Source organism: Cervus elaphus, chromosome 19 (genome assembly GCF_910594005.1).
Source record: "Cervus elaphus chromosome 19, mCerEla1.1, whole genome shotgun sequence".
NCBI lineage: Eukaryota > Metazoa > Chordata > Mammalia > Artiodactyla > Cervidae > Cervus > Cervus elaphus.
Window position 1 is genome coordinate 49,846,696 of NC_057833.1, and position 26,057 is coordinate 49,872,752.

General features: G+C 41.8%; 1 protein-coding gene and 1 non-coding gene across 17 annotated transcripts in view; one reads left to right on the top strand and one right to left on the bottom strand.

Moving 5' to 3' along the window:
- Nucleotides 1-26,057, bottom strand: part of KALRN (kalirin RhoGEF kinase) — a 673,187-nt gene that overhangs the window by 339,999 nt on the left and 307,131 nt on the right. For all 16 annotated transcript variants that reach the window (XM_043875040.1, XM_043875043.1, XM_043875038.1 and 13 more), the window contains exon 10: nt 18,030-18,152. In XM_043875040.1, the coding sequence (XP_043730975.1) occupies nt 18,030-18,152 (123 nt within the window). The remainder of the gene's footprint in view (nt 1-18,029; nt 18,153-26,057) is intronic.
- LOC122676303 lies at nt 15,655-15,761 on the top strand. The gene has a single exon (XR_006335562.1). It is a non-coding gene; the product is annotated as a U6 spliceosomal RNA (small nuclear RNA).

A 26,057-nucleotide genomic window follows, 5' to 3' on the forward strand; every position in this document is an offset into this window, starting at 1 on the left:
TATCCAGCAGCATATGTTTTTAAAAACTTAACTTATATGCAGAGTACATCATTCGAAATGCTGAATTGAATGAATCACAAACTGGAATCAAGATTGCCAGGAGAAATATCAATAATCTCATGCAGATGACACCACCCTAATGACAGAAAGTGAAGAGGAACTGAAGAGCCTCTTGATGAAGGTGAAAGAGGAGAGTGAAAAAGCTAGTTTAAAACTCAACATTCAAAAAACGAAGATCATGGCATCTAGGACCATCACTTCATGACAAATAGATGGGGGAAAAATGGAAACAGTAACAGACTTTTTTTCTTGGACTCTGAAATCTGCAGTGACTGCAGCCATGAAATTATTAAGATGCTTGCTCCTTGGAAGAAAAGCTATGACAAACCTAGACAGCATATTTTAATATTAATTTTAATATTTTAAGCAGACACATCATTTTGCCAACAAAGGTCTGTATAGTCAAAGCTATGATCTTTCCAGTAGCCATGTACAGATGTGAGAGTTGGACCATAAAGAAGGCTGAGTGCTGAAGAATTGATGCTTCTGAACTGTGGTGCTGGAAAAGACTCGTGAGAGTCCCTTGGACTTCAAGGAGAACAAACCAGTCAGTCCTGAAGGAAATCAATCCTAAATATTCATTGGAAGGACTGATGCCAAAGCTGAAGCTCTAATACTTTGGCCACCTGATGTAAAGAGCCGACTCATTGGAAAAGACCCTGATGCTGAGAAAGATTGAGGGCTTGAGGAGAAGGGGACAAGAGAGGATGAGATGGTTGACTGGCATCACTGACTCAATGGATATGAGTTTGAGCAAACTCTAGGAGATAGTAGAGGACAGGGAAGCCTGGTGGTGCTGCAGCCCATGGGGTCCCAAAGAGTCGGACATGAGCAACTCAACAACAGCAGAAGTGTGTTAGTCACTCAGTCATGTCCGACTCTTTTCGACCCCATGGACTGTAGCCCACCAGGCTCTGTCCGTGGAATTCTACAGGCAAGAATCCTGGAGTGGGTAGTCATTACCTTCTCCAGGGGATCTTCCCAACCTAGGGATCAAACCTAGGTCTCCCACAATGAAGCAGATTCTTTACCATTTGAGCCACCAGGGAAGCCTGTAAAAGCTTCCTAGGTGACTCTAATTGCAGTCTCTATCTAAGGTTAAAACCACTCTCTAAGCGTAGGACTCACAGCCTGGGCTGAAATTCTAAGGTGACAGAAATCTAGTCTTTTGCCCCAAAAGAGCTACAGGTTTTGAATGAATGGTAATATTACTAATGACCAGAAAAACTTGGAGAATTTAGGACAATAATTAATTCAACAGTTTACCTAGTAGGTTAAATACAGTAACTATGGCTTATAAAAGTAAAAAATAAACATAACCAGAATGTTCAATACTGGGTGGGTTTTCCTGGTGACTCAGACAGTAAAGAATCTGCCTACAGTGCAGGAGACCCAGGTTCAACCCCTGGGTTGGGAAGATCACCTGGAGAAGGGAATGGCCACCCACTTCAGTATTCTTGCCTGGAGAATTCCATGGACAGAGAGTCTGACTGGACATGACTGAGCGACTAACACTTTTAATACACTGTGGTACGACCAAATGAGGCAGTCCTCATGATTATGCTTTGAAGACTATTTAGTGATCTGAGGAAGTATTCCTGATGTAAGATCAAATGAAGAAGTCAGCATAAATCAGAGTATGGTTCTGGTTCTAACTACCTACCTATCTATTGGAAAAACCTACTACTAATAATGATGGCTGCCAGTTTTGGACCCATCTACAAACATTACTATAGTGTAATGTAGTAATGCTATTATGTCATGTTATAGATAAGAAAACTGAGGCTTGGAAAGGTGAAAGAATTTGAAATCTTGAATAAGCTCACATAGCTGCTGAATGGTAGATGTCAAGGTGGAATTCACATTCATTTGACTTTAAGCAAAACATTCTTTGCATTTTTCTGTGCTGACTGGAAATTTGCCAATAAATATTAATAGTTTATATTTAACTATCTCTAAGCTATATTAGGGATATGTTTTCCTCCACTATTTTCTTGTTTCCAAATGTTCTATGGTGAACATGTATTAATTTTATAGTCAAAAAATGGGAAAATCATTTAAAGTGAAAAATATTACATGCAGGGCATTCTTTAGAAATTATTCCAAAAAATAAACAAAATTTTATGTTTACATATGTTTGCTTCATTTTGTCTGTGTAAGAAGAAAAACATACAAGCTAACTGTGATTACTTTGGGAGGAAGGGATTAGGAAGTGGGAACGGAGGGATAATTAGCATTTTATTTACACATATCTTTGCAAGGTTTCGCTTGTTATTGTAATAATTAGGAATCTCTTTCAAACTTTGAAAAATACTAGATAAAAGAAATTTTAAAGGAAAAGATAGGGATCTAATATATTTTTGTCAATTCAGTAACATCTAGAAATACAAATAACTTTCATTATAAATATGTATTTATTTTAGAGATGGATGCATTTCCTAGTTCTGAGATCCTGAAGACACTAATGCTTGACCAGCCAGTGTGACATATTCAATTATACAAAAATGCACCATCTCTCTGCAGCCCCAGTCAGTGATTTCACCTTTCTCAGTTTCTCACCTTTCTCAGTTTCTCAGTTTATGACAATGCTCATCATAGCTCAGAAGAAACGTGATTTTGATATGACATATATATATGCAAAAAAGATCCAGTCAAAAATAATCACCTGTGAAATCTTGGAAATTATTTCCCCTGGCACAGTGCCAGCATCAACTACCCAGGACCCGGAGCTGTCTCCCACAGCAGGAAAAAAAGTAAGAGACATGTCAAATTTGAAAATACTTAAAAGTGAGGGTGATTCTCAGACAATACTCCCAAGAGCCTCTGTCTGGAATGCTGCTATAGGCTTTGGTTGAAAGCCTTCTTTATCACCATCACATAAATATCAAAGCCCTCATACCCATGGCATGGAGCTGACAGCAGCACAGAGTGACAGGCAAGGGCCAGTCCTTGGGTACATACGTGTGTGAAACTGACAAGCTGATGTGCTTGAAATGCTTGGGGCCTTTTAAACAAATGTCAGCAAAATAAAGATGGAGTGATGCAGAGATCAAAGGAATAATAGGAGAGATCTACTTCTAGAAGAACTGTCTCTCTTCCTATCTTGCTGATGCACTCTGGGACTGTGGTTTCAGTGGCTTTAGAAGGTCTAGGTCACTTATATCTTACCTTCCCCAGGTGTGCCACTAAGATCATCACCATCATTCAAGAGAAATATGGATTTTAGCCACAGGACTGCTCCAGGGCCCACAGGAGGTGACACATACTGCTCTAGGGGCTACATTCCTTAACCTAATCATGTCTCCCTGAATGCAAGCCAGCCCTAGAAGGGTACTGAAGTGTTGGGAAGGACCCTCAGTAAGGGCAAAGGAAAACCTTGGCCTCTGCAGTGGCCCTGAAGGTCTTTCTACTCATGACTGAACTTAGTGAACACTGCCATGCATCCTGAGGCATCAAAAAAAAAAAAAAAAAAAGAATTATGTTCAGAATGATCTATATATAAAGCATGGAAAGTTTAAACTGTATTTCAGAAAGTTTATCATCAATAAAGATGAACTTTGAAAAGTTTCAGCATGAAGTGGTTAGGATTAAATCTTGGTTCTCTATGAAATTACATAGAATAGTTCATTCCGTGATGATGAGAAGGAAATGAGCTGTGACAGTAGTACGAAGTGATGATGTGATGCTCGGTGTACACTGGGTAACAAATGATCGGGTAAGATGTATAGGCCTGGAGAAGGTTTCAGAAAGAGGCACATTTTTGAGCCAACTTCAAGAAGTCTAAAATGTGAAGGTTAAGAGGAGGAATCTACCAGGCAAGAGAATGGTTTGGGCAAAGGTCCAGATTGGAAAGTTGGGAGGATATGAGGGCTCTTGGCAAGGAGCTAAGAGAGGCACAGTCCTGGGGTTTCCCCCTTCAAGCCAGGGTTGGTGATGGAAAGCTTGCTGGGGGTAAAAAGAAGTGGCACTTGGTTCTTCAGAAAGAATAGCCACTGTGTTCAGAGAAGCACAGTGTAGGAGTCAGAGAGCCTAACTCTAGTCCTCACTGTGGAATAAGCCCAGAATAGGGTCTGTGTAATATGGAATAGTGGTAGGGAGTGGGCTGAGGTGGGGCAAGAGAGACAGAGGAAGGAGAGCTACACAAAGAATGGGGCCACCTGCACTCCCTTCTCAAATAGGACCAGACTCAGAGATTTGCTCTAAGACAGAAGAGATAGCATATATCCATCAAGGACTGTTTACCACAGACTGTCCCGTAAAACCCAAGGCCCTCTGAAACCTCAGGATCTCCATTTTCAAAGAGGAAACAACACCTTCTTCTTGTTTCCTTAGGTGATCAATTGAAGACACTCACCCACTGGAGCATTTCCTTGGAGCAGAGATGCTGCAGGAGATCAAAGTCTCCCCACATATGGCCTCCAAGGGAAAGGGCAGAATCTGAATAGCTGGAGATCAACTAAGAGATAGGGAAGGGTCATAAGTTCAGGCTCACATCACATCATTCACCTTATTATCTGGAGTTCTTGAAAGTTCCTAACTTTCACAGACCAAGCAGTGTCTTCCATGACCAGACTATACCCATAATGCTCATCATGAAAACCTTGGCATGATCATGAGTAATTTTTTTTTAATGTCAACATTTATTTATTTATTTATTCATTTATTTTTATTAGTTGGAGGCTAATTACTTTACAATATTGTAGTGGTTTTTGCCATACATTGACATGAATCAGCCATGGATTTACTTGTGTTCCCCATCCTGAACCCCCCTCCCACCTCCCTCCCCAGATCAGAATGAGTAATTAAGTATAACTCCCCTCCCTCATACAACAAAGGGGAAATTAAGTAATGCAGATTCTTTATTACTGAGCCACTGGGGAAGTCCAGAAGTTATGTGAATGCAGAAGCAATAAATAGGAGAAAGCTGGCTAGGTGGTGAGGTCTGGCAGGGCATGGATACATTGACATAACCCTAAAGAAGGTAGAGGGAAGAGTCGCTGTAGGCCCCCAGGGCTTTCTGAAAGTTGTGAGCAAGGCTTCCTTGTTCTCTTTGGGCAGAAGGGCATGTAAGAGAAGTGGTCAGAATGCTCTATGTACAAAGCATCATGATGTTTCCATTTCCAAAATCCACCTCTGACCCCAAACTCTCCCTGATCTACACTTACATAAACATCAGAACAAGGCTCATTAAATCACTAGCTTTAGCTTTAGAATGTGGGAAGTTTCCCGGCTAATCCCTGCTACGCATGGGAATCTGGCCCTCAAACAGTGTCAGAAGTCTGGGGTGTGAAGAGTTCACTTAAACTCAGAGACTGGTCAGCACATTCCCTCTCTTGGGAAATAGCCGGTATGGGGCAGCAGCATCAATCTTTTCTGTATCTTTAGTTTCTCTTTCCTGAGCATGTTCCAGACATGATCTCATCCACTGTCATTATATGCCCCGAATAATAATGATAATTTACATCTGCTTTGGGCTGTAGACTTCAAGTGTTTTTAAGTACATTATCTCATTTAATACTTACTTCAGCTATGATGGAATAAACATCACCCCTATATTGTAGATGTAGAAGGGCTGTTAGGTGATCTGTACACATAACCAGAGTGGCTCTGGGCTTCCTACCCAGGTGGTCCAATCCCTGTGTCCTTCCTTCTCACTGGGATCTTGTTGTTTCCCACAAGGAAAAAGGTAGGAAGAATCTATAACTCTCATTTTGTTGATGATAAGGTTATGGCTTTAATTATCAAAGTGGCCTTTATGTGAGGCACAGGATAAGGAAAGAGAGAATCTAGGAAAATAGTCTGTCAAAGTCATCTGGTACCGAGTCATCTGACCACCTGAAGCTATGATGGGATGTAATTCCTTGGGACAAACTTCAAACCTTTCTAACTTTATAAACTTGTAAAACTTTTACCAAAGCCACAGCAGGTGGGTCAGACCCAAGTTTTGCATCCAAATAATCCTCTCTTCTGTAGTTGTTTTCTTTTCTCCCCAAGCAAATGAGACTGACCTTATTAATTCCCAAGACACTAAAGAGTCCATGACTTCCCTAGTAGCTCAGATGGTAGAGTCCGCTTGCAATGTGAGAGACCCTGGAGAAGGAAAGATCCTTGGGTCAGGAAGATCCCCTGGAGAAGGAAATGGCAACCCAATTCAGTATTCTTGTTTGGAAAATCCCATGGATGGAGGCCCCTGGTGGGCTACAGTGCATGGGGTTGCAGAGAGTCAGACATAGCTAAGCGACTTTCACTTTCACTTCACTTCAAAGAGTCCATAAATTTAGGCAGAGTCCAAGGAGGCTCCTGAAGAAGAAAACTGAAACATGTTTATCACGTGGATTTGGAGTCCCTTTTTAGCCTTATTCGCTGCCCCCTTCCCTCAAAGTTATTTTCAAATTCTATGCATGTGATGGACTAAAGTCCACCAGAGCTATTTCAATCCATACTTGGCATTGCTGAGGCTCAGATATATTATACAAAATAGCCCAAAGTGTGAAACACCATGGGGATGTGTAATTACAGCTGAGGTTGCCCATGCTCCTAGAATATAGTAGGACAGCTGTACTAGTCTCAGAAAGTGAAACTTAGTTGCTCAGTTGTGTTTGACTCTTTGCAACCCCATGGACTGTAGCCTATCAGACTTGTCTGTCCATGGAATTCTCCAGGTAAGAATACTGGAGTGCGTTAGCCATTCCCTTCTCTAGGGGATCTTTCCAACCCAGGGGTTGAACCTGGGTCTCCTGCATTGCAGGCAGATTCTTTACTGTCTGAGCCACCAGGGAAGCCCATACTAGTCTCTACTGAAACCCAAGAGGCAGTGCCTTGGGCTGGCTGGGCTGTTGCCTTGCATATCCCGATGAGGCTTGGATGTCACCTGGTACCACAGGAGGCCACAGGAACTCAGCTCCCTCTGCCCCAAACCTGGTTGCCTTTCCATGTGGAATAACTAGATGCAATGCTTTGTGCCTGACAGAACTTGGCAGTGGGCTTTTTTTTTCTCCTATTAAAAAATTATTCCAAACATAATTGATTCATGAAATATCTCCAGTTGCTCAGCAGAAGAGAAAAAAGACACATATCTATTTGGTGGGCTGTTCTTGTTGGCGATGTAAGTTTAGCTTTCAGTTTTCATAATATTTAGCCTAAAACCCTTTTACCTGAAGCTCTTAGGTGCTGGTTCCTGCAACTCTTGTCCCAGAAGCACTCCACTCACAAGTTCTCAAAATCCTTTACTCTAGAGCCCAGAAACTCCTGATTTGCCCATCATAGCTACAGAGGACTCATGGCACACAGCTCTTAGGGGTCCTGGAAAGTACTACCACCTAAAACCACACTTGGATCAGAACCAAGTGCTGCATCCTGGATCCTGGCTAGAGTCCTGATTTCAGGAAAGGATCTCCCAAGAGGAGATGGAACAGACAAAAAGGCAAAAAAAAAAAGAAAAAGGTGGGGGGAGGGGCAGGTAGAGAGAAAGGAGAGAGGGAAGAAGGGGGAGGAGGAGAGAGGCTACAACTATTAATGTTTTGAAGAAGTCCCCACCCACCCACCACCACCACCTCTACCATCACCGTCTCCACCATTATCTTAGCCAAATTTAGGGGCTCAGAATGTCCTCAAATACATGCATCTACAATGGGGAACTGGAAAGGCATAGGAGGGCATTTGTAAGTAAGTTGCCATTCTCTGAAGCTTTCTCTTGGGAAATGATTCTGAATGTTTGGCTTAAACCCAGTCCTCTGTTTTCAGTGCTTATTTTGCTTCTCTTTACCAACTTATAACTGTACCAGTTTTAATAGCCTATAATTACAGTTACTAGAATCTGAGAAAGAGTAAAGAGTCTTAATATAAAAGATTTCATCACCAAAAAACAAAAACAAAACCACTGTAGATATTTATCCATTACCATGGATATATCATTAAGTGAGAAGAGCTGACAACCAACATACATATATGTATAAATAATGGAAGAATAAATATCTGAAAGAATTAATACCAAAGTATTAGCAACTAAGACAACTGAGTGGGTAAAATATTTTTGTTCCTTTTTGCTTGCCTGTACTTCTATATTGAAAATGTGTGGTTTTGTAATTAGAAATTTTTAAAAAATAAAATAGAAGCTTCATTTGGAAAAAATATAAAATGAGAGTTGAATAAGCTCAGTTTTTCCCATTACTCTGAATGTATATGAGCTGGAAACATGGGCTCTGGTGTCAGACTGTCTGGGTTCAAAGCTTGTCTCCAACATTTGAATGATCGTCTCTAGGCCTGATTTTTTCATCTGGAAATAGAGGACAACATTGAAATCTACTGCACAGAATTGTTTCAAGGATGAAATGAGATATTTCTTATAAAGGTATGCATTCAGTAAATGGCAGTTATTATTATTACTTATTTTTATGTGCTTATAGCACAGGTTTAAAATACTTCTCAAAATGTTTTTATCCAGGAGAAATATTTTCATTTATAATTTGCATACATCCCCCCATATGCAAATCCATCACGGTCTCCCTCTCTCTCAGCTACAACAATGCTGGCTTCCAGAGGCCTACCCTGTGGGCCTGGTGTCACAGAAATGAAAAAAGGTGGAAGAGAAAGGACATCGATATGGTTTGAAATCAATTGTGGGAAGACATGGTAATACATGGCTTGCTTTCAGAATCAATACCGGGCAGAAGAGGAAGCTTTTCTCTGCAACAGATTTCCTGGTTTCCTTTCTAAACCACATCAGTGCTCTCTGAGGTCAGCAACTTGATTCTTCCCACCAGCGTGTTAGTCTCACTGTGCATGGCAAATATGTTGTCACCTTGTGGAAGTAGTGCCCACACACTTGGGGCCCCTCTAAGGAAGACCACTGAGGCAGAGAACCCTGTAGAAGGGAGAGTGCTCTCACTTGGTACCCAGACTCTCTCCCTTTTGCTGAGGGCCCATGCAGGCTCAGATTCAGTCCCATGACAGAAATCAAATGGAATCACATGTCTTACCAACAGGCTAGTCCTCCATATTGGGTCTCACTGGCAGCTAACCCTGCCTTGCCCTCGTGTTTACATTTGATAATATGGCTTTTACCCCATCCCTGCCTTACCTGGTGCCCTAGCAAACCTGCCTCTGATTTGCAGCTCAGTAACTGAAGTCTGCTAGCTGTTAAGAGAGCTTGCTATCTGTTAAGAGTCTTCTCAATGCAAACCACCAATCCTCCTCCTCGGATCTCTGAATACACTTGCTCCCAGATGCCCAATGCTTGGTACCCCCTATCACCCCAAGGCAGGATGCACCATTACTCTATTGCTATTCCATGGTTCTGACTGGTCATATTGGATGGACCCCTCTTCCATATGCTTAACCTGAGGACCAAGCTTAGTTCCTGTAGCTGATCTTTCCAGTTGGCACCGGGCCCATCTCAAAGGACAAGCCTACTTTTCCCAACATAATTAGGCAGACCAGGCAATACCTAGGCCTTCCCAGGTGGTGCCAGTGGTAAAGAACCTTCCTGCCAATGCAGGAGATGCCTGAGACAAGGTTTGATCCCCGGGTCAGGAATATTCCCTGGAGGAAGGCATGGGAATACACTCCAGTATTCTTGCCTATGGACAGAGGAGCCTGGCAGGCTACAGTCCATAGGGTCACAGAGTTGGACACAACTGAAGCAACTTAGCAGAGCACACACAGACCACACCAGGCGGAGTCTTGCAAGGTGACAGTACGGTACATGATAACCCTTCCTGGAGGGGAGTGAGGCTTGGAAGTATCCCGTCACCACCACTACCAGGGTCACTACTGCTGCTACAGAGGCCACCATTCACCAGGTACCTCCAATGAACCAAATTCTCTATCAGGCACATTCCATGTGTTATTTCTGACTCTCACATCAGTCTTCAGGGGAGGTATCACTATCTCCATTTTAGAGATGACACTGAGTCTCAGGGAAATTGATTATCACAGGATCCAAGGCCAACAAAAGGAAAGAACAGATTGACTGCAAATGCAACACTTTACTATATTGTAAAAATGACAACTGAGAGGGATGTCTCAAAGAGGCTTGTGGAGCTATCAAGGGGGATGCAGCCTGAAAACAAGGCAGTTTTGTTAATGATAGCCTGACTGTAGCATAAGGTAAAAAGAAAGAGACAAAATAATATCCTGGGCTGGGTCAAGTGTAGTCCACTTTTTGCTTGGAAATGGAAATGAAGACTCAGGCCAGATACTGGTCAAGTTAATTGTTAAATAGGCCAAGCTCCAGCAGAGAACATAGTGAGCTATCACCAACCACGGGTACATGTGTTTCAGATGAGGCAGAGGATAGGCAGAGAAAAGTGAGACGCAGCCATAGGATTCCACAGCCCTGGGGTCACACAAAACTTTTAGATAAGAAGATGTCATAGAGGGTCATGTGGGTAACCCTGGAATCCAAGGGAATTCTTAGACACAAGGAGGGAAAGAATGTCACTCAGCAGTCCTGTGGCCACAGGGTAACATGTGGCTGTCTGAGGGGTCACCAAGATCCATACACAGAAAGGACTGGGAACTGGTTCTGGGGTGGAACTGAGTACCCTGCCAGGTCTGATCCCAGAGACATCCAAAGCTTTTGTGAATCAAGAGACTTTGCAGCAAAAGGGTTGAGAGCCAGGGCTCTGGAGTCAGACTACTGGGATTTGAATCCCAGTTCCACCACTTACTAGCTCTGTCAACTCGAGCTATTATTTTACTTCTTTGCCTTAGATTCCTTGTCTGTAAATGGGAATGTCAACACCTAACTCATGGGATGTTATGAGAACAAAATGAACCGGGTCTGGCACATAAAGGACTCAGTGTTACCGTTACTATCATTGGTGTTGTTGTTAGTCACTCAGTTGTGTCCAACTCTTTGCGACCCCATGGACTGTAACCCACCAGGCTCTTCTGTCAATGTTATTATCTTTAGTACTGTTGTTATTAGGATCTCCTCAAAAGGGAGAAAGAAGAGGTAAGACCTGATGAGTATTCAAAGATGAACAGAAGTTGGTCAGAGTAGTTAAAGAACCAGGAAGGATTAAAAAGGAGACTGCATTGAGACTTAGGAGAATGACCTGTTCAGTTAAAACCCTGAGACAGCAAATAGAGTGGGGCAGAGGGAGCACAGAAGGGATAAAAGGTAAAACCAGAGAAGTCAGCAGTCAGGTTCTAAAAGGTCTATAGTATCAAGAGCTTGAGGGACTTTCTGGGAGTCTAGATGGTAAGAATCTCCCTCTGAATGCAGGGGACATGGGTTTGATCCCTGGTCTGGGAAGACCCCACATGCTGAGGGGCAACTAAGTCTGTGTGCCACAACTACTGAATCTGAGCTCTAGAGCCCATACTCTGCAACAAGAGAAGCCATTGCAATGAAAAGCTCATGCACTGCAACTAGAGAGTAGCCCCTACTTGCCACAACTAGAGAAATTCTGCATAGACAGAAAAATAAGAGCCAAGCGGTCTTTAAAAAAAAAAAAAAAGTTTGAACTTAATCCCAATGGGAAGACTCCTATGAGTACCATAACAAATGGAGTAGCATATTGAGATGTGCATTTTAGGAAAACCACTCTGGTAGCAATTTGTGCATGGATTTAAGGAAACCATGACTAGAGTCAGGGAAAACAGGAGAATACTACAGTAATCCAATCAAGAGATAATGAGACTCTGATCTAGGGCAGTGGTAAAGAAGATGGAAGAAAAGGGATGTTAAAGATATAGAGTCAGTAGGATTTTGTGAAGGATTCAGGAGGAGTGAGAGTCAAGAACGACTCCCACATTTCCAGCTCAAGCAGCTGGATGGTTGGTGCTGTTCACTGGCACAGAGAACACAGGGGTAAAAGTGCACCTGGAAGGAGTAGGAAATGATCAAATAAATTCTGGACACATTAGGTTGGAGAACCCTCTGAAAAATTGAAGTAAAAATGTCCAAAAGGCCAGTGGGTTTTCAAACAGGAAGCACAGGGTGAGATCAGGAATGAGACGTGGATCTGGAAGCCATCAGAGCACAGGGCCAACTGAGAGTGGGAAAGAGTATAAAATCACGCAGGCAGTGTAAAGCGAGAGAGAGGTCTGGGGAACAAATCCTGGGGAAAAGGAGAAGAGCCTAAGAAGGACCAGTAAGAAAGTCATGTGGAAACCAAGAGATCCAGATGTCATGGAAGGCTGACGACAAGGGAATTTAAAAAGTGGCTGACAGGGTCAAATGCTTCAGGAAGACCAATTAATATCTGAAAAGTATCCTTTGGATTTAACAAACAAAAAGAAATGTTCAGGTGGAGACTTTGGTAAGATTAACCTCTGTTGGTTAGAGAGAACAGAAGCCCAGTGGCAGAGGTCAAAGGGCATCTAGGAGGTAAGGAAGTAAGTGCCCATGCAACTATAAACTGTTCTCTTAAGAACTTGGGCTTTCAAGGGAAGGAGAAATGGGAAGTAGGGTTTCTTTTTATTCATTTGTTTGTTTGTTTAAGATGGGAAAAACTTGAGGATGTTTAAGGAGAAAAGAGTTGCCTCTAATGTAAAGCCTCCCGTGATAAGAAGCACACTGCATCACAAGACATTTCATTCTGGTTTTGAATAGTGTATAAAAGAGCAATTGTGGGTTGGAAATGATATGTGAGTTAAGCTAAAGTTAGTTTCACAATACCTTTCACCCTATCTCTTCTACAGGAAGATTTCAACTATCAAAACTCCACCCACCCCAACCTTCCATAAAAAAATACTTACTCAAAATAATTGAACATAATTGAACATATAATTGAACATATCCAGTTATTTCAATGTCGCTATCTTGGCAGGCTTCCGACAATCACAGCACAGTTTGTCAATATCCTTTTGAAAATATATTTTCTATAATTAGGCACAATATTCTTATGTGATCTAAATAGTGCATAAAGAAATTCTTATTTCTCTGGTTTAGAGATTATATTTTAATTTGCATCATCACACAAATGTCTTTATTATTCCCCTTTAAGAGAAATGTCTAAACTCTTTCATCTAAATGTCAAGGTTCTTGAGAGTCTTTCAAGCTTTTCTAAAATGATCCTCTCTCTACATTGTATTAATAGAATGCTTTGCTTTCATCAACTTATTAATGTTTTATTTACAGTGTCACAATCTACAGGAGATGCCAGGAAATTTGAGGGCTCTCATAACCACTATAGTTTTCCCTGAGCCAGAACTGAAATCATATCAGACATTCCCATATCCTCCATCTAACGGAGGAGACTATGGTCCTGTCGAGTCACAAGCATGGCTTTCTCTTTGCTCTCCTTTAATCTCTATTATTTCTTCATATTGTTTACTACCCTCAGGGCTAAGGCTATATCCTTAGCCCTCCTATGAAAAGAGTCTAAACAGAAAACTTTATACAATTGCCATTTTTTACTTATGCTTAATACCCTGAAGTCTCAGGAATATTTACGTTTATCTTGTGTTAAAGTCTAAGTACCTTACTTATTACACATTTCTTTTGTTGATATATGGATAAGATAGACTACTAATATTGTTTACAATCTGTATTTTTGGTATTTTTTCTAACTTAAGTTGACCTAAGGGCATTTCCTTCAGAAAATGCTTCTTTCTGTGTCACCTGTGGGCCTCACATATCTGGTTTTGGCCTTACTGGGGTAATTTTCTCCTTCCATTTCAAAATTCACTTAAATCCTTCTAGACAGATCAACAAGGTTTCCTGCCAAAGCACATCTTTCTCAATCTTTACAAGATGCACTCTGCCCCTTGCCAGAAGTCCATCATCCTGGCTTTGCAGGATATTGTCCAGAAGACTTTTTAAAACATCATTTACACAGGAAATCATTTGTTTCTCAGCCTCCCTTCTTTCTCATAGTCACTACCATCATACGGAACAAGAGATAGAAACACCACTTGTGCTTCTGAATCTTTCAGTGTACCACCCAGAACTTTAGCCATTAAGAATGGACTCCCAATTCTTCTGAGTTTGCTGTTTCACACAGGAAGCAGCAAAAGTGGTGGCGGGGGCAGTAGGCAATTCATAGTCTTGATAAGAAGTTCTTGGCAGCCTCTATATAATATCTTGGATATTGGCTCTGACCTCCTCTCAATTTTCCACATCAAGTCTATACAACATGACCTTAAAAACCCTTGTTTGGGAATTATCCACTATATAAAACATCTTTCTTCTTCCTGACAGTGGTCACAAGACCCCTCCCATCAGCTCATGCCAGTAACTTCTCCCTAGTGAGAGAAGGAGAAAGAGGAATGTACTGAGTCCACCCCAATGGGAAGAGTGCCAGGCAAGCTCCAAAGGGTAAGACTGTCCTTCATTTCTCTGCTGTTTCACATTCTTCCACTTGCCCACTTCATGACATTAATTTATCAGCATTTTCCTGGCTTTCTTTCTCACTATTTTTTTCCACCCTGCCTAAGAAGCTTTCATCATCTCTAAGAAACTGGAGTGTGAAAAAGTATCTACTTAATCTCTCCCCACTCTTCCTTCTGCTTGCATTTGCAGCTGCTATAATTGGTTACCATCTCAGGCGTGATAAGAAAGATGGAACTTACTCCAAAGGTCACTACACTACCACTAGGCAGGCATATTTTTTGGATCATCAAATGAACTAAGGGTTTATCTTGGTTTCACTAGATGCACTCCTTGAAAACCCTAAATGAGTAAAGATTATGTCCCCTCTCTTACTGTGGGACTTCTTAGAGGGTTAGAATACTCTGGCTGCATGTTTTTCATTAGATTGTGAGTTCCTCAAGACAGAAACTATGCATTTGTTTCATTTTCTACAGGGCCCTCCACAGAGACTTGATGGGACATGGAAACTGAGTGCAATTGTCCAATTTTGAGGATATAGGCTATCCATCTCTATGAATTATCCTATTCTACTCAACCCTACTACTCTGATAAGTTAGCTGATTATACTTTGAATATCGTTTAGGGGCAAGGTCATTAGTAGGTCCACTAAAATGTTTCTCTTCCATTTTATGCCTATTTTTGACCCCAAGACTCAGAATGAAGTTTTTTAAAAATGTATTCAAGGTTGAGGAAAAGCAAGGATCAGCTAGAGAAATAACTAACCAGAGATTACTGAATGAAGTACCTAATTGTGACTGTGTTTTTAATATTACTTTAACTCTTTCTTTGAATGGTCTGTTCTTTCAAAAATGTTACACTAGTGCTTAGCTGCTTAAACGTGACTTGTGGCTTTGAGATTTTAAAAAATATATAGTGGAATGTAAATGCTTGCTAATTTTTGACTAAACCAGCTTACAGAGAGTCTGGCATTTCAGATAATGAGGTCTTAAAGCAGACCATTAACAGAGTGGGCACAGCTGCTTTCTAAACCACAAGCATTTGAATACTCCCCTACTGAGTCATAGAAAGTATCTCAGGACAAAATGGCAGCACCATTGCCCATTCTACCTCCTGAGCAGATATGGATGCATCTGTCCCCTGACCGCTATGCTTTTATGGGCAGCAATTCCATTCCTATGCTTGTTTATACCACCAGTGACATTTAACATGCAACACACACACACACACACAGACACATATATACACACATATATATAAAGTGTGTATGTGTGTGTATGTATGTAATAAGTGTTTTTTAAAAATCTGATTTTGTGCTCGCTTCGGCAGCACATATACTAAAATTGGAACGATACAGAGAAGATTAGCATGGCCCCTGCGCAAGGATGACACGCAAATTCGTGAAGCGTTCCATATTTTTATTCCTTAAAAAACTGGAAATAGAACTGCCATATGACCCAGCAATCCCACTTTTGGGCATACACACTGAGGAAACCAGATCTGAAAGAGACACGTGCACCCCAATGTTCATTGCAGCACTGTTTATAATAGCCAGGACATGGAAGCAACCTAGATGCCCATCAGCAGATGAATGGATAAGGAAGCTGTGGTACATATACACCATGGAATATTACTCAGCTGTCAAAAAGAATTCATTTGAATCAGTCCTAATGAGATGGATGAAACTGGAGCCCATTATACAGAGTGAAGTAAGCCAGAAAGATAAAGAACATTACAGCATACTAACACATATATATGGAATTTAGAAAGATGGTAACGATAACCCTATATGCAAAACAGAAAAAGAGACACAGAAATACAGAACAGACTTTTGAACTCTGTGGGAGAATGTGAGGGTGGGATGTTTCAAAAGAACAGCATGTATACTATCTATGGTGAAACAGATCACCAGCCCAGGTGGGATGCATGAGACAAGTGCTCGGGCCTGGTGCACTGGGAAGACCCAGAGGAGTCGGGTGAAGAGGGAGGTGGGAGGGGGGATCGGGATGGGGAATAAGTGTAAATCTATGGCTGATTCATATCAATGTATGACAAAACCCACTGAAATGTTGTGAAGTAATTAGCCTCCAACTAATAAAAAAATTAAAAAAAAAAAAAAAATAAAATAAAAATCTGATTTACTCTATGGCCTGAGTCATTTGATAAGTTTATGGGCAACTTGAAGGGGTCTCCTGGTCCCTAGCTCTTCTATCTGAGCATGGACAATCTCAGCAGCTTAGACTAGAAACGCCTGCAGAGACACCTGTTGGTGAGTCCCCTGGCCTCGACCCCTCACCATCTGCCTGTCAGGCTGTCATGACTGAGGCTCCCTTCCTCACGCAGCTCGGCTTCTACATAGGCTGTTGAAAGAGTGCCATCTGCAGGATGAAGGAGGACTCATCTGCCATTTCTCTGCTCTTCCCTGCAGAAGGGCATATTTCCAGGCACTGTGACAGATGAGACAGCTCTTTTCCTGCTTTGACTCAAGACAGTTTTTAAAACAGAATGTAGAAAATGGGAGCTCAGAATTCCCTTGTCATATCAGCCTTGGGTCAAAAGAATCATAAAATCATGAAGCTGAAAGAGGTTTCTGCACTTAATCATGACCCTCTGTAGTGCTGCTGAACAGTGGCCCCCAGCCTCTGACTTCATACCATGTGTGATGCCCTTCGTGACTATCTCATAACCATAATCAGCAGCCCATGACAACCAGTACCGGTTTCTAATGCTTTCACTGATTGACACTGATCTCTAACTCAGGAATTACCTAATTCTGGGTCAAATCCACTTCTCTCCCCCCAGGGGCCCTCACCTAGTTGAAAACAGAAGCAAGAAAGAGAGAGCCCTTTCCTGCCTGGATCACCTCCTTCCTCATCACTTGAGCATGGTGGTCACACTGCAGAGGACAAAGCAGAGCTGAGGCAGCTGGCTACCGACTGTCCATCCACCTGCCTTCATCGTGATCAGGGCTGGTTTCCTATGTGGACGACCAATTCTAGGATGCTAGGCAGCTCCACTGCCCACTCCCTTCCCCAGAATGGGGACAGAGAAGACATGAACAAGGATTCATTTCCAGAATATAACACTCATCTCTAGAGGCCTATTTACAGGGCAATGATGTGGTGACTGCAACTGCACGTGTGTGTTTCCTTTGCGGCCCACACCCACTTCTCGCCTTTCCAGAGGAAATACTCCTCCTAAAAGCAGGAGCCTTTTGGAAGGTACAACACTCTGTTCTCTCATAAAAACACAGTCTAATCAGGAAGCAGAAGCAGGGAGAGATGGATTATATCAAGAGATTACTTGTTGGCTGGACAGGGAAAAGTAATGCCTGTGGTAGGGGAAGCCTCCCCACTCTATTTTTCTCTCTGACCTGTACTTTACATGAGCAAACTGGCAATGGATTTTACACCCAACTCCTCTACCTCAGTAAGGAGGGACAGCATGGGGTTAGTGTTATCATCCTGTACTGATACCGTTCCCAGCTACTTCTTCCCTGCCTTACTCTTTCTACTGCAACTGTCCACAGCTGACAAATATTTATTTACCATTCATCTAATGATTCAAAACAAGGATCTCCTTGCATCAGGCAGGAAGGCAGCCCAGAATGCCTTACCAAACACCAAAGCCACAGCCCTGGTCTCCCTCTCCAGGATCCAAACACATACAACCATTCACAGCATCTCACCTGAGCCACCTCTTCAAAGTCATCGTGCCTCTTCTGCAGGGCCCGAGCTCGATGCAGAGACTTCCCGACCCCTGTGTGCTTGCTGAGAAAGGCCTCGCCGTGGTTTTCAATCCAATCTAACACCTAGTCAGAGAAGGAAGACAGAAACAATGACTTCTTGGCAAAAGGAAAGACATGTGATAACATGTGTGACCGCTAGGCTATCAGAGTCCCCATCCCAATTAGAAAGTGGCAGTCCAGGTAGAAATGTTCAATCCATGATAGACACAGGGATTTCATTACTGTCATTGGCAATATAACAATCCCACCCTTAACTTAGTTCAGCTCTTTCTCTTTGATCTCCAGAATATCCTCTCATCACTTGTTCAGTTTTCTCAGCCTTAATAAGCCCATTATTTTAAACAAGGTACATAGACTTCCAGACACAATTTAACCCTCTCACAACTTTGACTCCAACCATAAAGTCAGACACATTTGCAGCAAATTAGGCAGTAATCCCTGGGTCGGAAAGATCCCCTGGAGTAGGAAATGGTAACCCACTCTAGTATTCTTGCCTAGAAAATTCCACGGACAGAGGTGCCTGCCAGACTACAGTCCATGGGGCCACAGAAGAGTTAGACATCACTGAACCACCGAGCACACACACACAGGCAGTGTCAGGTCAGGGCAGTTCCTTGGCTCTCACTCCACCATAAAAATGCTCATGGAAGTGGCACCAAGTCATGGGTACCCTGTCTCATTGCTCTCCTGGGACTGCTTCCCTAATTCTGGAGGTAAAGTCCAGAGTAGTCAATCCCCAACTGGAACTGTACTAAAGTTAGCCAATCACCAGGACAATTGTGGTCTCTGGCTTCTTTTCATCTTTCTCCTCCAATCAGCATCAACCAATCAACCAAATGAAGTAAGGTCTTTAGTATCGCTGATGCTCTTGGGTGGCAGTAGAGACTCCATGTTCTCCAGACTTAAGGTCTAGTGATTGGCCTCAAGACATTTTCCCCAGAGTTGAGGGCAGCTGAAAAAGAGGTGACTGAAGCAGTAGAGGGATGGGTGAGGGAATGCTGAGAAGGTGAGAAAATATGTTGTCCTGAGGGGCACTTGACAGGAGGAGTGGATACCCCTTAGTAAAACTCTTGAAATATAGGTAGGATCAAAGCCTGGAGTCCATTTTGCATTTGTCCACATAGCCTAACAAAAATGTGGGTCTCCCAGGGAGAAGGGAAGCAGTTCATCTGTGCTCCGAGAAGTTGGCACTCAATAAATCAAATGGCCACAATTAAATCAGAATTACAGGACAGACACACCTGTTGCAGATCCTGCCAAGATTCAACTAATTTGACTCTACTCCTACTACAGTAAACTTTAACTAAACATTTGATTAATGAGGTACTAGCTTTCTCAGATTTTAGAAGGACTTTTGGGAAAATGATTTAGATGAACTAGGCCTGTTTAAAAGGGTACTTTAATTCTGTTTCTTTTACAGATGGTCCTGTGGAGAGCAGAGAGACCAAATATTGCCTGGATTGCAGGCATGGGAGTTCTGGTTCTACAGAATCTAGCCTTTGGTTTCACATCCTCTGACATTTGAGATAAATTAATGTCTGCAATTGTATGAAGTATGGAAACTTTCAAAGTCTTCAGTGGCAGTATCATAAAGTCATACCAAGATGGTATCAGAGAAAAGCACATATAAATATAAAAATGAGGTTTAACAAAAGTGCATGGTACAAAGCCAAGTCAGGTAATTATCCATGAAAATGAAGGGCAAAAAAGCCTTTTCGAAAATGACTTTATCTAAACACTTAGTGTAAAGAGCTTAAACACTTTAGCAAAAAGAATTTATTATATATAACACAGGGAATTATATTCAATATCTTGTAATAATAATGGAAATGAATCTGAAAATATATATATATATAAAACTGAATCACTTTGCTGTACACCTGACTCCAACACAATATTGTAAATCAACTTTACTTCAATCAAAAGAAGATTTTAGATGAAAAAAAAAAAAAAAGAAGATTTTAAACACTAACAAAAATCTAACAATACTTTTTAATATTCTGGAAGCACATCTGCAGAAAGAAATTGCAATAGTAAGTGAACTGAATTTTTACCTTTTGCAAACACTGAAAGGAACTTTAAATATCCCTTTCTCAGAATAAAGAAGAGCCTACTTTTCTTTTGAGTTACTTATGGTGATATTTCAGCAACAAAAATCAGAAGAGTGCATTTTTGCTTGACTTACCACAGTTTGATCCCACATTCTTACAGTAAAATGGATGATGGGTATTAGCATGCAAAGCCAAAGATAAACATTTCTAGTCACAAATTTTCCCATATATTGTGTACCATGGCTGGTGTAACTTTATAATTTTTATGCATATTTAAACTTTCATTAATCCCCTTTTGAGAATGAACTGAAGCTTGGAGATAATTTTTACATACAAAAGAGCTGTCTTGTAGCTTTTCATGAGTGTTTTGGAATTTATGATGTATTTTCAGATCATAACTTAAAAAAAAAATTTTGTTCTGAGTAGTTAAGTGTGATCTACTTCTCTGGCACTTTTTTCATGAATTTTATTTTGTTCCTTTTCATTTTCAATCTCTAAAATTTCAATCTCTTTCATTTTCAATAAATATTCTAAATAATACTCTAAGGCAAATTGGTTAGAGAGAAATGTTTTGCATGTACTAGTTCACAAATGGTTCGCTTTTATACTCCCATCAAGGTACCCCTTATTTGTGCCCTTTTATTTAATTTCTCTCATCTACAAGATCCTATTTAAAATAGTCAATTCTCAGGATACAGGATGATAGGTAATGATACTATTGATGGTTTTGAATTGGTTTTTAAGTGCTTCCAACAATAGGAGGTTTCCCTTTTATTTTTGGTCTGAAGGAAGGGTTTTCTGGATGCAGAGAAACATGTGTGGGATATGGCTATTCACATACTCTGATAAATATATATTGTTAGTCTCATGGTGGCCTAGTGCTAGGCCAGAGGACAGCCCAAGGTGCAGGATGGCCCTGACTCTAGGAACTCAGTCTAGGTGGGTAATGAGCACTAGATATGAAACCACACAATTCATCATTAATTGCAAGGGTGAAAAGTGCCAACAGTCAGGGAAGCTCACTCTAAAGAAATGAGGTTTAGCTGAGACCTGAGAGATAGTAGGACTTAACCAAGTTAGCAACTGAAAAGATCAGCATGGCTTAAGTAGGCTTTAGTAGGAAATGCGCCCAGAGAAGGCAGGCACCAGATAGAGCTAAGCCTTGGTGGGCTGAGCTCCATTCCAGTGTTTGGCCTAAGAGCCACTGAAGGGCTAAAGGAGGAGAATGACACCATCAGATCTGATTTAAAAATTATTGTTCTGACTGCTTTGTGGAGAGTCAATTGGACGAAGGCAGGAACACAGTAGGAAAACAGGAAGTTTCTACAGAAATCCTGACAAGAGGCAATAATAGCTCAGATGAGGCCAATGGCAGTGTCTGTGAGGAGACAGGTTTGAGTAACATCTTCCCTGGTGGCTTAGAGGTTAAAGCGTCTGCCTACAGTGTAGAAGACCTGGGTTTGATCCCTGGGTTGGGAATATCCCCTGGAGAAGGAAATGGCAACCCACTCCAGTATTCTTGCCTGGAGAATCCCATGGATGGAGGAGCCTGGTGGTTTACAGTTCACGGGGTCACAAAGAGTCGGACACAACTGAGCGACTTCACTTACTTACTTACTTATGGCTAGGATTTGGTGACTGGGCATGGGAGTGATGAAGAAGCAGGTGGAAGGTTAATCCCTCCAGGAGAAAGGCTTGAAAAACTGGGTGGAAGAGGAACTTGTCACTGGTGCAGAAGCAAGTGAGTCACAAGGGATAGCAGATGACAGATTTTTTTCATGTTTTCTTTCAATTTTCATACTCACATTCTGGTTTTGACAAATGACAGGTGTGCGTCTGAACTTGAGTGGGAAGTAGCACCCAATGATAGTTCTCAATCTGATTCTGGCAAGATGTGCCTTTAACTTCAAAGGAGTAATTTTATACACAAAGGTTTAAAAATAAATTATAAATTGTTAATATAGCTGGATCCTAATGATAAAAAAAATTAGGGATATGAAATCCATCTGAAGAATTATAAATTTAGGCTTACATCAAATTAACCCTTGCATTCCTGAAGGCATTTCACTAGGGTATAATTTTTGGTAATGGTGGTTTAGTCGTTAAGTTGTGTCCAACTCTTGCTATCCCATGGACTATAGCCCACCAGGCTCCTCTGTCCATGGGATTCTCCAGGCAAGAATACTGGAGTGGGTTGCCATTTCCTTCTCTAGGGGATCTTCCTGACCAAGAAATCGAACCCAGGTCTCCTGCACTGCAGGCAGATGATTTACCAACTAAGCTATGAGGGAAGCATTAACATGACATGTGAAGTCCTCTGTGATCGGCCCCACCCCCTCCAAATCCCACCTCCAACGAATTCCTGTCCCACCTCTCAATATCCCCAAAACTGCTTGTTACCTTCTGAGTTTTGTTCTTGCTATTTTTTCACTTCACATGAAATGTTTCTTTTTTTTCTGCCTACATCCACTTCCCAGGCTCCTTCATATTTATCCTTTAAGCACCATCTCAAAATCTCTAGTTTTGGAAAGTCTTTTCTCTTTAACAGCCCACTCAGGCTGGGGGTGGTATCACTCTTCTCTGCTCTGTTCAAACTACAATTATTGCCCATAGGCTGGTCTCTTCCACTAGACTCTGACCTCTCTGTGATTCCTGGACATAGCATGGCACTTGGCAGAGGGGTTTGCTTAAGACATGCTGAAGTCAACTCAAACTCATCCTCTCGAACATATGACTTTGAATGTCTCTAGCTCCATACTCCTTAGATAGGAACCTCCATTTCAGTACCTCTCACAGCCTGCATTCAAAGTTCTCCCTTTGTGTGTATCCTCCCTCTGCACTGTCTCACTTTGCAGGTAGTTCCTGAAGAAGTACGAGGTTTTCACCACTGTATGCTACCCTTTCATCACTTGCCTGCCCCCAGTGCCCCCATCAGCCTTGCACACACAGGATACACTCAATGAATATTTATAGACATGAACTGTCAAGTGCAAGCATGGCTGCCTACTGTCTTGGGGAAAGCTGTGCCAACCCATTCAGCCGGAGGCCTAATCTTTGCCCTGTCACTGGGAACAGTAGTCCTGGTCAGCCCAGGACTCCTCACCACAACAGCAGGCAGGTAATCTTGCAAACCACCTGTAAAGGTCTTCCTCCTTTCTCATGCCCCAACTTTCCCCAACTTTTTCACCAGAATTAGTCCTTTCCCAGAACAGCCTTTTCCAAGAGAGACATTTCACATCCTGAACTGGATTTGGGAGCCAATCTAACAGCCATTATGTATAATTCCCTAATCACCCCCTTTCTTCCTCATTTAATTGTGTTTATTCCAACCAGTATACAATCAAGACTCTGTTTTTCAGGGGAGGAGACAGTTATTTCTAGCTGCTAAGGAGAAGAGAAAAGTCCTTTTGAAGAGAAGTATTGATATTTTCTGGACAGTGGGCATGAATGCAACCAAGTTAATGGGAGAAAATCAAAGGCATAGCTGCTTTCTGTCCTGGGACTCTGATTTTTTTTGATTCTTCTAATATGATAGAATCTTAATGTTGGAGAAGGAGATAGCAACTCACTCCAGTATCCTTGCCTGGAAAATTGCATGGATGGAGGAGCCTAGCAGGCTACAGTCCATGCAGTCACAAAGAGTCGGACACAACTGAGAGACTTCACTTTCACTTAACATTGGAGAAGAGCTCCAACTTAAAATGCAGGAGGACCCTGCATTTTATTTTTGTTTTTTTTCATTTATTTTTATTAGTTGGAGGCTAATTACTTCACAACATTGCAGTGGGTTTTGTCATACATTGACATGAATCAGCCATGGAGTTACATGTATTCCCCATCCCGATCACCCCTCCCACCAGGACCCTGCATTTTAAGGCAACTACCTTTGAACAAAGTTTTAAGTTGGTGTCTAAGCTCTGTTTACATGTGAGTGGTTTAGGTGAGTAAAGCACCATGAAAATGTGCACCATAATAAATTAAGGGCATCATAAATTACAGAGGAACCTAGGTTCTTGTCCCTTCTCCCTTGATTCACCATGGTATTCTGACCATTCTCCTGTTTTTATGAATGCACCTAGCTCATTCTGGCCCCAAGGACTGTGTAGGTTCCATCTCACACACTTGCAACCTTTTCTTAAACACATTCCATGGCTTTATTCATTCAGCTCACTGGCTATCACATAGCACTACGACATATTTGTTTGTTTGCAGTAGTGTTTTTCTCTACTTTCTAAATATAAGCCCCACATGGGCAGGGGCTTTGTTTGGTTTACTGCTAAGTCCTCAAAGAACATCAGCTGAATAAATGAGTGAATTAACTCAACCAATCTGATGTGAGAACTTTCTATGTGATAAAGAGCAAAACCATGAAAGGAAATGAAGATATTTAGCAAACAGTTGTCAAACCAGAATTCCAACTCTCTGATTCCCTCCCTGGCTCTCTCTGATCAATCATCTTATTTGAAATATGTTATTAATCTTGTGTCATAATCTGATCCCTGATAAAATAGGCAAGATATTTTACATAAAGTGAAGAACTGCCCCCACTCAGCTCCTACCTCCTAGCCCCGCCCCTCAACTCTGTAGAAGCCATTATTCTGAGCTCAGGAAGGAGAGCTGACACGTCATCAGGTGTCAACAATACATTTTGTTCTGTTAAAGGCTCGAGTACATATGATGTGTAAGCGTACCTAGGACAGTCCATCAAATCATTATTTCTGCTTCCTTACACAGCACACTGCACATTAGTTCTAAAGGGGAATGGCTCATCCTTTGCCAGCACCACCCTGCTCCCCATTGGCTGTGCCTGGAGAGCATGTGGGCAACACTTGAAATGCCCAATTATCAGCAATTATCAATTATCAGCAATTCTGATAATTTTCAGAATTATTTTCTGTCTCATTGTTGGAACAAGTATGATCAAAATTAATTTTCTGTCTCATTATTGGAACAAGTATGATCAAAATAAATGTCCTGCTATGGCAGAGAAAGCCATCACTTTTCCAAGAGGGCTCAGCTGAAACTTATTAGCAGGTGAACATATTATCTTCCCCTGAGAACTACGGTCCTGTCTCCTGACACATGTGATGCCAGGTGGAAGCCATCTAGGAGACCAGCAGTCTTCCTCCCTTGGGCCACTCCACTCTGGCCAGCCCAGCAGTCTGGGGTAACTGGAACTCATCTTTGTCCTTGGCATCTCCCTGAGAGCATCTCGTCATTATAGTGCCTTTGATTCCTGTTTATGGCATCACCACACTTTTCATCACTAAGGACTGAATCTCTCAAGTCAGAGGCTCTCAAACTTTAGAATGCTTCAGCATCACCTGGGGTTCTTTCTAACACATAGGCACCACGTTATCCACAGATTCTGAACTAAACAGTGTGGAACAGGACCAGATAATCTGTTTTTAACAAGCCCCAACTCTGCCCAGATGATCTTAATGCCAGAGATCTGAAACCTGGCAAGTCACCCCCTAAACTGAGGTTTTAACTTCTCTATCCAAAACTGTACTCCTTTTATTATCTCACCCCTGTTCCTCTCAGGATTGAGGAGCATCAAAGAAAAGGGGGAACTGAAACTGAGTAGGATTTTTGAGGCCCTTCCAGGTACAAAAGCCTCTCCAAGTCCCCTGTTCTTGTTTGGCCTTCCTCAAGTTTCAAAGAGGAGGCTCACGTAGTTAATGATTAGAACAACAGAGCCACAGGACTCCTAGTTCCTCCTGAAGGGATACGGATAACAATCTGGTGCATATCTTTGAGTTGTTCTACAGAAACTAAGACTACCACGCCCCGCATCCAGTGGAGGATGGTGATTACATGCTGACCACAAGCAGTAGACCCCAGACTAGATGGAAATAGAAGGTTGATAATTAAGATTCTCAAAACATCACCCTGTTACCTCACCACCAACCAATCA